Source organism: Channa argus, chromosome 12 (genome assembly GCF_033026475.1).
Source record: "Channa argus isolate prfri chromosome 12, Channa argus male v1.0, whole genome shotgun sequence".
NCBI lineage: Eukaryota > Metazoa > Chordata > Actinopteri > Anabantiformes > Channidae > Channa > Channa argus.
In genome coordinates, this window is record NC_090208.1 from 6,982,670 (window position 1) to 6,997,197 (window position 14,528).

The 14,528-nt window shown below is 38.1% G+C and overlaps 1 protein-coding gene across 1 annotated transcript in view; it reads left to right on the plus strand.

The window, feature by feature from the left end:
- npy2rl (neuropeptide Y receptor Y2, like) overlaps positions 1-14,528 on the plus strand; it is a 45,097-nt gene that overhangs the window by 14,457 nt on the left and 16,112 nt on the right. The window contains exons 2-3 of the mRNA XM_067523153.1: positions 8,327-8,549; positions 8,806-8,938. Coding sequence (XP_067379254.1) covers positions 8,382-8,549; positions 8,806-8,938 — 301 coding nt within the window. The 5' untranslated portion in view covers positions 8,327-8,381. The remainder of the gene's footprint in view (positions 1-8,326; positions 8,550-8,805; positions 8,939-14,528) is intronic.

Sequence of the window (14,528 nt, forward strand, 5' to 3'; positions counted from 1 at the left end):
AACATGGTAATTTAATATAGCTCTTCTCCACAATGTTTTCATAAATTCCACTTTTGACGAACAGGTATCAGAAGGCTGAAGTACATTTCTACACATAGGCATCCACTTGAAAAAGCTGTTCCTAGCCGGTATCGTTCCATGGATACATAACATTTTAAGAAACAAAATGGACCTATATGTGAAGCTGGCCTGGATATTTGATTCCTCTCAGACCGTGTTATTTCCCACTCAGCAGTAAAAGGAAATGGCGGATCTCCCGGCGTGGTCTGACCCCGTGTATTAAATCACAATGGGCTGCAGGGTGACAGAACTGTTGTTGTCTCCATATGACTCTTTTCTCCTTGCTCTAATTCCTGAGGAGCCTCAAAACAGCACAAGGGGAGGGGGAGCATGACCTTATAAAATAGATTATTTCTTTAACAATGTGAACATTTTCTTTATTGTCTCGTTTTATTTTTAAGAAAATCATCAATCAGCCCCAACAGTGTCATCCTATTTTGACTTGCTTAACTGGTTCACAGGAATGTTTTTCTCTGCCTCATCCACTTAAGATCATCGAGAGCCAATAGACACATCTGCAAAGACAACTTAATTACACTGATCTATGTCTGCATTCGGGTTCTCGCAGCCAAATAGGAAACAAGTAAGGAAACAGGAAAATAACATGCAACGGTCAATACAAAGACAAAGTACATTTGAAAAGTCTTCTAAAAAGTTTTCGGTTGGGGTTATTTTGGCCAAACCCTACTTCAACTACCTGCAAAACCAAAATAACTACAAACAGATGATTTAACCAATAAGGAGCTGGTTTCACCATTTGTAGACATGTTGTCAGATGTCCCCCAACAGCCACACTAACTCAGAAATAAAGAAACAAACGAACAAAAATAAGTCATATATTTAAACGTACAGTGTTGTAAATGTGCACTGTACCCAACTAATGAGGAGGGAGAGTGTGATTGAAGTGAATATAAAAATAGTGACTATTCTCATACTCATGCAGTAAATCATCATGATCATGTTCTACAGATCAATAGAAAGGCAGCTTATGGATCCACCTAACCGAGTCCTCATCGCTGAACCCACGACTGTTTAAAGCCACTAAAGATCATTAGTGTTCTTTAAATTAGGTGATACAAGTTCCAATTATAGGCACTGAGAACATAAAGCCTGCACGGGGGTAGTTTTCTCTTTAACAGCTTCACTCAATGAGCCAGTAAATTAGATAATCGGTTAACCACAGAATTAGAAAGCCAGTTGTGGCAACCAATTAGTCAGAAAACCAAGGAGTTGTCATGTTTCCCTTCAGCCTTTTATCACCAGCAGAAGTTTTCAAAGAGGTGCAACTTCCCGGGCGAGTGAGGAAGGAGATGTCAGTTTTCTAAAAACCAAGTCATGACTGCAGAGAGAAAATTAGCTGGAAATAATCTAAGCACAGGGTTGAGTTTTCTTTCTCTTTTTATCAAACCTTTCAGCTGCATCTCACAGACCTTGTTTCAGCAAAATTAGCTGGCTCTGTAGATGGGAAGCAGGTGATAACACCCATGTCTGTTAATGGCAGGATGTTGGTGTATTATATTCTTCATCCTGATGTCTGTGGTCTCTGTGGTTGATTTAACCCCTGTGATATCAAATCTCATGTACCCAGGCCAGATACAGTATGTTGCTAAATAAAGACCTATAAGATGGAAGGTCTGTTACTAAGTATGTAGGCTGTCTTTGGTCTATGCTGTACATTTTGTGCTCTAGTACTGTTCACTTTCAGTCAGACCCAGAAAAATGCCTTAACTTTTCCCAAACATTTACGACAGAGGTGTAAAGTGCAAATTAAGATGATCCACGCAGGCAAAAACAGCAACATTGATGCGAGACTTTCCAGGGCAAAATGAATAAGCCAAGACTCTGCACTGAGAGTCAGATTATAAATGTCGTATGTACGTGGCTTCTTGTAAACATGAAATTTGGCTTTTCAAAGCAGGTGGCTCCACAGAATCAATGTACGTGTATATAATAGGGTCACTTATGTTAGACAATGACCGTGGAAAGTTTCTTATTAAAAAAAACAGCAGTGTTCTGTAGATTAGAAAAGCATTGCTGCTCCATCTTGACTTGTCTCACCTGCTCTTATCACCTTCATGCTTGGCTCTGCCTTGCAGCATTGTTCTAGAAACGATTTAAAGCGCAGCACAGGTTGTGACTCCAGAGACGAGGGTTTTTACTACTTGGTGATTGAGAACAATATCAGGTGAATGAGAAGAGCTTTATTACCCGTAGCTTCTTTTAGGGTCACTTGATTTTATGGAAACACCGCTGAGAATCGCTACTGAATTAAATAATGCGCCTACAGCAATCGATTTGCTCAGGAGTGAAAACATCACTTTGTGTGTGTTTCCGTGGTGGAACTGTTGATGTTTTCTAGTAATGGTGTCTCTTTGATTTGACCCAGCTAATCACTCGGGCCAAATTGTGGAACTAAACAATCCTCAGAGAGAGATCCAGCAAGATTTCAGTTGTCCGCTCAATGTCAACAAAGTCACTTGACCAAAATCAGATTGGTTCCGGAAACAAGGTGTGAGAAGATGATTTGCTCTGTTTCTGTTAGGAAAGACTGAAGAGAGGACATGCAGTGAGAAAATGCAGCTGCCCGATGGAACAAACACGACATTATTTTATAATAAATCCTCCAGTTCAGTACAAACACATTACATTATTAATTATTCCCTGGGCCAACTTTTTTGAGTGTGTCGGTGACATAATTCCTGATTTCCACGTCAACTTTTTGTCAGTTTTTCTAAATTGTAACACATGTTGTCTTCTTACTAAATATCTATGTAGAAATGTCAAAAATATGTTGATCATGTAATTGATAAGAGTTTTGTATAGTATAGTGTATTTCACTGTGTGGTATTTATATTATATTTTTCGACTATGCCACTTTGCCACTATTTGGTAAAAGCATAATTTGTTAAAAACTTCTTTGTACAAAAACTTCTAGATTTCTGGAAATACAAATATTACACAAATTTAACAAGGAAACAAAAATTCTGTAGACCAGAACCCAACGTTGTCATCCTGCCATTTGTTTTGTGCTCCCTTTTTTCTCCCAGTCTGGTTGAGTTCTTCCTAAGTCTGCTCATTTTAGCATGCATTGTTACTGCCACTTAGCCACACCCACTTCCTACCTGCCCCACCCACTCACTCACCTGCAGCTCAGTCCCCCTGCCCCCGTACATGCAGCCACACACTCTGTCAGATCTTTGCAGAAATTCCAGATGTGTAATTTTCATTACACGTTTGTGGTCCTGTTTGAGTCTTGTCCAGGATCTGGATCATGGACCTGGGACCAATTGGTATTGTTTGGTTGCCTTCTTGATAATCTTTGAGTACTACTTGGATTGTCCTGTTGCCTTTGCCTGCATTGTTTGCTCCTTTTCTGAAGTGGAAACCATCCGAGACATTAACTTTGACCACCCAGGATGGTTCTTAGTTCTTTCTAAATTTAATTTCCTGTTGCCATTTGACAACAAATACCTGACAGTAGTTATGTGAACTGCCATTTTGTCGGCGACCTGCTCTGTATCTGTTTTTCAGTTTGCAAACGAATTATGTGCAATACCACCACCTTTTAATTTGAAGTGTTCATCAGAGGGTTTCTTTCTTTCTCCTACCAAATCATGTTTCTTCCAAAAAATGCAACTATAGCCCTAAACCCTGTGAGTCCTGAATTCAGTGGCAAAATTTTCTCAAGTTTTCACTTCATTTGGCCTTTTTCCAGTTTCCCTTTAAGCACTAGTTTTTCCTGCTGATACTGAGAATATTATGTTCTTACACATGCTACTGTTAACTCCAGTGCTCATACAGCCCTGGAGGTTTACCGATCATCTTATTTTTGTTTAAACATGTGTTTCCAGAGCCCATGCTACAAAGGGTGTCTTCCTACTTTTTTAAAATCTGATCTGCTTCCCATTTCTTCCCCTCTTGTGCTATTTGTATCTTGTGATTAAAAAAAATACCTTCACATACAGTGATCAGGCAAAACATTAACATAAACTGTTATATTAATAAAAACATTGCTCATGTAAATGCTGATGTATCATTAAGACAACAAATATCGGTCAGCATATAAAGTGGTTAAAATAAGGTCCACATTTGCTAACAGTAACCTTTAGCCCTGTTCACATTTTGCCAGAAATGACCACAATCGATCTTGTTTAAAATACATGTTGTATTTAGTGGAGGACTTTTACTTCTGTAATTTAAGTAAAATATGGATAATCTGCTTAGTGCTTTAGTAAAATGTGTTAACTGGTACTTTACTTGCACTTTTACTTGAGTATCGAGTTTGTGTACTTCCACCACCTCAACACACAATGCTGTGTTTGGAGTTGTGTCCTTGCAGACTGTTTAGGGAAAGCAGGCTGACCCTGGTCCTCACTGACAGTATTAAGACCACCAGTATTATTGTTGTAGCTTATCAGTGTATTTTGAGCACAATATTCTGTTTTGAGTCTGACTGCATATTCTTAGTATTTTCCAGTGCACTAGTAGAATTAGGACTTATTAATACCTTGATTGGATTCTCTGTGCTGCTTTCTTTGTTACTCACACTGATCATCTAAAAGCTTTATTTGATGCTATTGTGACTGTGGTCTCGCATTTTTATCCTTAGTAATTCAGTCTAATTATCACTACAGTGATTCTAAAAGAAGAAAATGAAGTGACTCAGCCCAACTCCTGAAAATGGTTGTTAATATTACTAGTCTGCAAGAACTTGGAATAATGACACAGTAATTAGTTGCCACAGAGTAGTGTGTACTTATACTGTTAACTATACATCTAAGAGGACAAAAGGGCAAAACAAGCAAAAGTAACAAGAAGAAAAAAAGTTCAAAGCCGACATTGACTCAAACTGCATCAAAAGAGCCCTTAGACGACTGTTCACTTATGTGGAAAGAAGATTAATGTCTGCAGCCAGACAAAAAGAAAAAATTAAATAAAAGAGAGAGAAGAGACCCTTTAGAGACACTTTAACATGTGGCTCCAGAGGCAGGAAGTGAAAAGAAGGTAGCCTCTTTTTTCTGCACTTAAATAATCAGAGAAGAAACATTGATTTCAGTTGGCTGAGATTTGACAAAATTACCTTTTCTCTTGAGGGTCCAACAGAAAACATTTTAAAACTGTCGCACTTCAGTGGCATTAATTGGGAAATGTGCCTTGACACATTGTCAGTGATGTTTATTTTTAGGTCAGCAGTCATGTGGAATGTCTAATTTTAGAAATAATCTCCTTATATCATCACATTTACTGAAAGAAGCTGGAGGTCAGGCAGCAGTTTGATGGCTGCCAGTTTGAAGCTACACCTCATCTGTAGCTTTACTATACTTTGATGCTTGATGCTTTTGCGAATTTTAAACATACATCAGTGGTTTTCAGCTGTACCAGTCTGTGTAGATAAACCACAGCCTCTGATTTGAAGTGATTACTGTGGTGATGTAAGGAATTTGTGATAAAGACTATCTGTTGATGTTGGTTGGCCACTGATGGATAAGAGGTGGATCCTCTCCTCTCTCCCAGTCTCCTTTTTCCTTTTTAAAAACTTAACTCTTCATACTTGCTAATATACTTTCTGCTGAGTTTGAGGGAGAAATATGCTTAAGATCAAGAATTTCTGCAGTGGGGAACCTCTCAAGCTTGTGTTTAATACTGCACTGAGACTCTGTTTGACGTTGCCCATAGATCAGATACTGTTGTTCTTAATTGAGCTACAGTTGAGAACTTTAACATTCGATACCTGGGAAAAGATTCTTCCAGAATTCTTCTCATATATAAATCCCACATTCCTCCACCATCTTCACTCCAGAAAGGCAGTAACTTTATTTCTCTGAAAGTTCTCATATGTTCAAAAGTTTTATTTATCCATTCATAAAAACACAGAAACCTTTAGCTTGAGCCTGACATTCATACTGTGTTTTGACGGTTCTCTGTGAATAGAATATGTTATCTCGCCTTGCAGTTGTCTCTGTCTCTGTGCTTACAAAGATGTTAACAGGGAGAAGATTGCGTGGTGTAAAATCCTTAGACCATTTCGCAAAACACCATCACGTTTCTTTAGGCAAGTGCAAGTCATGCCGTCACTGATCCTATCAGCCCGAGCGAGCACAGGAGGGAGCTGAACGGCAGCCTCGGGCTACTTTGTCAGTGAATCAGCTCACTAGATAGTGTGCGTGTGTTTGTGTGACAGAGAGGTTGCAGCTGTGTTTGTGTTCCAACTGCCTACATAACAGAGAGTTAACTGACTGTGTGTGTGTGTGTGTGTGTGTGTGAGGCTATGAAACAGCTGTTTTGACATTTTTCCCACCGGTGAACTGCAGACTTTAGGTGAGAATCTCTGCACAGTGACATACAGCTGGTTGTTCCAATCATGGATGTATAACTATGTATATGAAGCTGGAAACTGTTTGCCAACATGGCATCTATAGAAAGTGTAGTGAGGCTTCTATTTAGTACTTTAGCCAGTTTTACTTCCCCTGTTTGACTCCACAACTTCCTATGCACCTAGTGTAAAGTGATTTACATGATTTACACATGTATCAATGCATTGTCCACATGCCCATATGGACGACAGTTCCCACATTGTTTTGCAACTACTGTATAGGACATTCATTCACTGGCCCCTTTATTAGGTACACCTGGTGTACCTACAGCAATAACTGTACAATCCAATGCATTTCAGTCATTTCAGTCTTTTGAGCAACACTGTTCAATGGAAAGAAGAAAGAAAAGCTACTTGTTTTTAATAGAGAAGGATAATATAAATAATACAAAATAATATTCTATGTTCAAATTCTAGAGACTGCCATAAAAAAGGCAGTTACATGTTTGGGTGTTTTGTTAATATTCCTGATTTTCTCACATTGAAATATATATTTTTATTAAATGTACATTTAAAGGCTTAATTGTAAATAATCATGTGAATAATGAAATGTATCTATCTTTTTGTTTACAGCCATTGTGTCCTGTGAGTTGATAATTGAGCACCTTTCGGATAGTATTTATTAGTTGTTGTTTTCTTGTCACTTGCCAACTTTGTCCCCACAACTCAACAAAGAAACAGATGGTCCTCATAATCACAACACATAAGAAAATGTGTAATGTTTTTATTTTTATGTGTTTTGGTAGAGCTCAATTATTTTGTAAGAATCTGTAACTGTAAAAGTTGTTTCTTCTAATCATTTCTTTGTCACATAGATATTCAGGGATAGTTTTGGCAGCTGATACAACATTACTTTGCTGGATCTTAGACTTTCACTCTACCCACATAATCTGAATCAGACCGAGCTATAAAATTATGTTCATCTTCAGGAGTATTTGCAGCCTGAGGGTGTGACACCACAGAGAGCTGCCCAGTATCACAACCATCTGCTACTCTGTACCAAGCAAGCTAAAGGGCACACTGAGGAGCTTAAAGGCATCTTGAAAATTGTTGGTCTTTAAAAGAGAAAAAAAAAATGTTCCAGTGGGTTGAAGTTTATTTTAATATTAATTAGGTTGTTCCTTCTTGTCGGAGACATTTGTTGTTTTAAATTCACTGCAGGAATCTGATTATTATTATCTGGGCTTTTAACCTGATATTTAAGATTGACATGTAGTAGTAATAGTAGTAATACCAATGCCAATAAGTATTGTGCCACTTTTGCAAAGTCTGATTAATGAGCATATACTTAAATAATGTTGACTTACAAATTAGGTGTTTACATAGCAAATTACCTTTATTTGATTTACTACAGAAAAAGAAAGAACCTTAATGAACCTCTTTACCAGTCAATTCATGTTCACGTTTCACCAAACCAAGTGTTTACCAAGTGTTTAGGGACAAATCAGTGCCCTAGTTAAATGTTAATGAAATAATCAAACTTTAAATGTCCATAATCTACTGTGAAACCAAGCAGCCCCTGATTTGCCAAAGAAATGATATTTGATATGTTTAGATGCATTACAGATTATCTGGTGATCTACTCTGCTTAGTAATCTCATCACATTTGTATTTAAAAAAGCAGGGTGCTTTTCAGGTAAGGGATTCAAAATAACCCAGTAACACAAATTTCTGATGGAATGACCTGTTTTATTTGGCTGCAAAACCAGCTTTATTTATTCTATTTGTTCTTGTTTTAACACTATTTGTGCCCCCAGTGGTCAAAACCCGCTTTAAGGTAAACGACACATAGCTAGAAGAAACCTGTAACCTCAGCTTTGGCTTCACTATCCTTCTGTTCTCTCTTACCTCTTATTCACTTGTGTTTCCACCATATTCTTTGTCATGCTACAGGTTGTGTGAGTGAGTGTCTGTGTCTGAAATGAAGTCACTATCTGAATGATCGGACATGGAGGCCATCGGTGCAGACAACACCACGCAGGACGAGCCCCGACTTCTGCCCCTACCTGACAATGACCTTGACTACGTCTCAAATGTTGGCGCCATTCCCCCAGCTGCACCTACGCAGATGGGAGTGAATTTCCCAGAGGATCCGATAAAACTCCTAAGTGTACAGGTAAAAGTTTTTTTTATGACCCTAATGTATATTTTCTTGATTAGATTGTAGTCACATCCAAAACAAGCAGGTACCTTAACAGGCTACAGTCAGTCAATCGAACACACATTCTTCAAAACTTTTTTTTTAATTGACTGAAAATATCTGAGAGAGATGAGTCAATATGAAAAGAATAACTGTGCCATTACTGCAATGATGTAAGCAGAGTTTCTAGTGCACTAAATACCAGCTTCTTACAGTGGTTGTTTGTTTGTAGGTGGTGTTGATTTTGGCCTACAGCACCATCATCGTGCTGGGAGTTCTGGGTAATTCTCTGGTTATCTATGTCATTTACCGCTTCAAGACGCTCCGCACTGTAACCAACTTCTTTATCGCCAACCTGGCTGTTGGTAAGTTCACGCACACTTTCAATCTCAGTTTATCACTACGTTTATCATGACCTTGTATTTCAGATGTTTTTCAGTAAGCAAAAACTAACAACAACCTAATGGTATAAATCTTTTTTTTATTTATCATTGTACTTCACTTAACACGAAGCTTAAGATGGTGATTGGTTGTCTCGTAGTCATAGGATTAGAACCCGATTATATTACTTCACCAGGCCACTGAAATCGCTTCACATTAGGAGCTTGTCTCTGACATTATATTGCACTGCAGACCTGTAGGATCAAAACCAACACATCACATTTACAGAGTAGTGTTATTACTCTTCAAGATTTCTTTTTTTTGCTTTATTTCTTTTAAATTTTAAGATTTTAAATTTTTTCTGTGGACAGAGTCTGAACAGGGATCAAATCCAAGCCGTCCAGCAACTGGCTGAGCTAGTCAGCCAGCAATGTTTACTTTGCAGAGTCTTTCCTTAGTCTTACTACCTTTACACCTGCCAACCATATTGCAAAATTTATTTTAGATACAGAGTCCTGTATGAATAGTTTAGTGTGTTATAGAACTGTTAGTTCTGATACCCTAAGACTCACATGCCTTTAGAAACAAGCTGTAGAAGCATCTGACAAAATAGCTCCTGCAGTTAGAAGCCTGGTCTGAAGTTCTGAAGTTGTGCTTGCACACTTTGGCAAACACCTACGTAGATAAAAGACTAAAATGTCTACGAAATGGACTTTAGCCAAATACTGTAGCTTGTCTGTTTGTGTTGGCTGAGTGTTTCTGGAGTTCTGAGAATGTGAAATTTGATCTTTATAGGGATCTGAAGTCCAAAACTAAAAGTGAAGAGTGAGAATGGCTCAGACCAAATCTCCCAGTGGAAATAGTAGCATGGCTGGTTCCTTTATGACTGTTGTGCTGCAGTGGTGCACTGTCTGCATCACCTTCTGCCCATTTCTGGTGCCTTTCATGTCAAAGCAAACCTGCTGTGGTGTGTTGTGTGTTTTCTCCAAATTGACAAAAACATCCACTGTTGGCAAAGTGTGTGTGTGTGTGTGTGTGTGTGTGTGTGTGTGTGTGTGTGTGTGTGTGTGTGTGTGTGTGTGTTGCCCACTGCAAGTTGCTGGTGATGACTCAAACATCTGTCACATCATATGTGTTTCTGTTTGAAGTCTGTGGTTTGTCCGCTGCTTCGCATTGGAGAGAGACAGAAAGATGAAAAAAGACTTATTCTTAGCATTTAACATTCACTCATCATACAAGGAGAAATCAGTGTTATTGAAGGTGATTTGTGCACAAATACTGTTTGTGTTTTCTTACAGTTAACAGAGAAACAGGACCTGATTACAGGAATTCCCATAGGCACCGAGAAATTATTTCCGTTGTTCATATTTCCAATTTTTGGAAGGAAGATGCATATTTTATGTTAAAAATAAAGGAGACGACAAGAGCGAGATGAAAGGCAAACAGGAGACTGCTGTTGCCTCTGCGGAGGTGTAGTTACTTTTGAAAAAACAAATGTCATAGCTGAAATGGTTAGGATCAGAATGTTGTTCATACATTCATTTGAAAAATAATCATAAAATATCAAAATGTATTCAACCATTTTCTGAAAAACATTGTTTTATCCAATCAAAGGCTTTTGGCTTGTCCCTTCATTGGTCACCACAGCGGAACATGTGCCGCATGTTGATTTGGCATGAGTTTTTACGCCGGATGACCTCCCTGCCCCCACCCTCACATTTTATCTGGGCCCTGTACCAGCACCAAGATTGCCCTGGGAGGCTGGGCGGGGCCACACCTGGTGGGGTGGGATTCGAACCCTTGGCCTTCTGCCTCCCAACCCAAAGCTCTACCACTAATCCACCAGGCCACTCTAATAGCACACATCCAATCATGTGTTAAATATGTAAGAACCTCCCCCTCCCAAATTTCAATTTCATTTTTTCCATAAAATCTGACACCTTCAGATATTATTATTGGAACTGATGGCTATTATGTGTTGTTATCATCACCATAGCTTTGGGGCAGTAGGTCCCTGCTACACATGCTAGTAGCTTCAGTAGGTCGTTATCATGTGATATTATGTCGTTATTTTATGGCACAAAAAACATTCTTGATGACAATAGCATTAGGCAAAACAAAAGGTGAGGCAGTTATTATATTCTAACCATATTTTGAAATTGCTTTAATATTTCACATTCCTTCTTTCTTTCAGTCACCTGTAAAGTGCTTTGTATTGCATGAGCCTGTAAGAAACATGCTATAAAAACATAAAGTTTGATCGGTGGGAGCTTTCAGCACTTTCTGTGTAAAGGATTTATGCTGATAGCTCTTGCATTCTTTTTAATAAACTAAAGAAAATTTGACTTTGACCCCAAAAAACATCACACAAGATTTAAATATGAAGTAAAGAATAACAGGAGTCACAACCAGCACTTAACCACCATCTGTTCAGAGCTGAGGCATGAATATATATATATTTTGTAACAGCTTGGGCACAGTTCACAGTAAATGATGTCACCTTGACTCTTTATTTTTAATGAGTGTGAAGAGGCGAGACCCCCTACCTATAATGTGACACTCAACATGCTGCTGCGTGGTTAATCATACTTTTAGCACCTGGATCATCTTTGCTTCAGAGGTAGCGTAGGTGTTTAAAACGACACACAGACTCTAATTCAGCATTTAATAATTCAGCCTATTGAAAATACATAGTGTGAAAAAGATCCATTAAAGCGTGAAGCACTCAGTATTCTATGCTAAATAAATGAGCAAACACATTAGACACAACTTAACACCAAATTAACATGAAAACAAAATAAACACATAGTGGAATTACTTAACATCAGCACACAATCAGATATAAAGACGCACCAACAACCTTTGCTGTGTGAGGTTTTGCGGCCTGAATTATTCTGGCACAGAATAATACATGGTAATAAAAACACACACCTACGGCAAAGCAAATGGAATAGTAAATAAGTACGACTAAGGAAACATGGAGGGATGGATAGAAATATGAAATATCTTTCTACATGTTGAGATGTCAGAACCATGGAGAGCGACAGACTCTTCAAGAGCCTGCAGGACCACGGACAGAGACACAAAACAGGAAAGTCACCACAGAGACATCATCAGTTAATATGTTCCAAATTTGTTTGTGTGTAAATCTCTGCCATAGTCTGTGGGTTTGTTTGTTGTTTAGTCGATTTTAACATTTTTGCAATAAGGAAGGAAAAAAAATCTAAGTATTAGCTGGTTGTGGATGCTACACAAGTCCATGGGGCAAATTTCCCTTTGGGTTTCTTGACTATTTTGCAGATGGTTTATAAATCATTCAGTAGACATTTCTCAATACAGAGTACACCAAGTTCGGACCTCTGAATTTGGACTCCGGATTCTGAGGCTGGAAGGATTATTTACAATTGGGGCAGCGGCAGCTTAGCTCAGCTGATGATTACATTCAAACATTACTGTACAGTAGTTGAACAAGGACAAACTCAACTGTTACACCATCTGGCTTTTTCAGAAAGACGAAACCAACCTTAAAGTGATTGTGATGAAGTCTAAGCTTGCAGGCTGTATGTAGGCCTACGTATCATAAAATATCAAATTTACACTTCTGTTAATTGTCATTTATACAGCATTTATACACATGTATGTTCTTCTATATTGATTTGAGTCCAATAAAATGTGTGGCAACATGTTACAACTCTAAACTGTGTTTATCTTCCAAATCAAATGTAACAGTACTACAGAGAACAAAGCTAATAGGAAGACTATTGCCTTTTTGAGATAAGTCTGTTGTCCCTCAGGATGACGGTGGACATTATATACATTCAAAAACGTCCAATCAAATTTACAAACTCTAATTTAGATCATGTTATGAGTCAAAAGGGAACTTCCCTCATGAAAAATATCAAAACTTCATAAAGTGGCGTTAAAGTAGTACTAGGATGAACTATCAGATGCTCTAAGCTTAACTAAAATTTTTACCAAGACCACTGGTTGGCACGCAATATATTCTGGAATAACTGGCTACTGCAAGTCCACACAGGTCAGCTCCCAAAGCATCTTTAATAAAACACTTTGATAATTTAGATGCGTTAGGTGCAAACTTTGAATTGGAACAGTACTTCAAGTCCGTCTGAAGATAAGTACAGAGAAGAATGCAGAATGAGAAACTGATTTTTATTTATTCACTTTCTATTAACCAGTTTTCTTTTGAAAGTGCCTCTCTAAGTCCTCATGTCATAAAGCCATGCCACTTAATCTCAAAGAGATGCTCTCACACCTTTCAGATTTGAACCAATGGCTTCCTGCACCACATGCTGATAGGTGCATTAGCTATAAAATATGATGTGCTGCAATTTGGTTAAGAGACAAAAAGTACAAGTAGGGTCAGAAAAAAATGATGATTAGGGTCAAAATACAAAACATAAGTAATGAACTCAAACATGACATGCATGACATCATTTGCCCTTTTGCAAAGAAATACCAGAACATTTTTCTTCTAGAGGCTAAATAAAATGGCTGTGCATGCAGCGTTAACTACCATGGAGATGTATGATTGAGCACCTCTGAATTAAAAAAATACTAATCCTATTTGCTGTCTAAATTGTACAGTATGTTCTGCTTCAGTGGCCAATAACCTCATCTATTTACTACCATTTAGTTAATATCTGCAACAGTTTAAAATGGCCAGGATCGTTGTGTACATTATCTTTCCACTTTAACCAAGTCTGCTGTTGGAAAATTGTTTATTGGCAGAAAGAAAGAAGCAGAAAGTCCCCTCAACTATGATTCACTGACCAAAATGCCTCCGGTTGAATGTGAGCAGAGATGTCTGAGGAGCAGTAATCACTCTGAGCAGGAGGGATTCAAATTAAAATCCTTCTTCTGCCTTATTTGTTGCCTCTCTATATCTCCTCTCCAGCTATTGCAACATAAGAAAAGACACAAACAAATGTGTTAATAGATCGGAAGAAATGAGTAATTAGATGGAGTACAAAGTGTGTATATGTGCACAAATGTCTTTATTTAGCCTTGAGTGTTGGATCTTCTGAGAAGTGTAAAGAAAATTGGATGCAAAGTAAAAATTGCCCGCCAGCTATCTTTAATTAAAACACAAACCCATACTCAAAACACACACTGTGATTGCATTAACTTCTTTTTGACTTTTGCAAGTGGTGGAGGTTTATTTGTGAAACTCAGTTAAAGTTTGTTCAATTAATTTTGTTAGCAATTTTAGGTTCGTCTGCATCAGACGGTGTGTTGCTTCCATATTTACTTTTGTTGAGGTCGTGTTGCATAATGTTATGTGACCTATTTGTCCTTTTTAATCTCAATATTTAAATCTTTGTAGTTATTTTCCTCTTTTTTGGGCCAAAATATTTACCTGATCTGTCAGTTACAAGCCAGAAATATTAACACAAACTGGATTTTGAGCCTCCCCTGCACCTCTCGGGCCCCCAGGCCTGTGCCAGCTAAGCCCTGTTTGCTAATCCATCCACGGGTTTAACGCTTCATTGTTTGTGTTTACAAGGGCTTAACTAAAGGAACCGATAGAGCTATCTCTATAATAAACACAACATG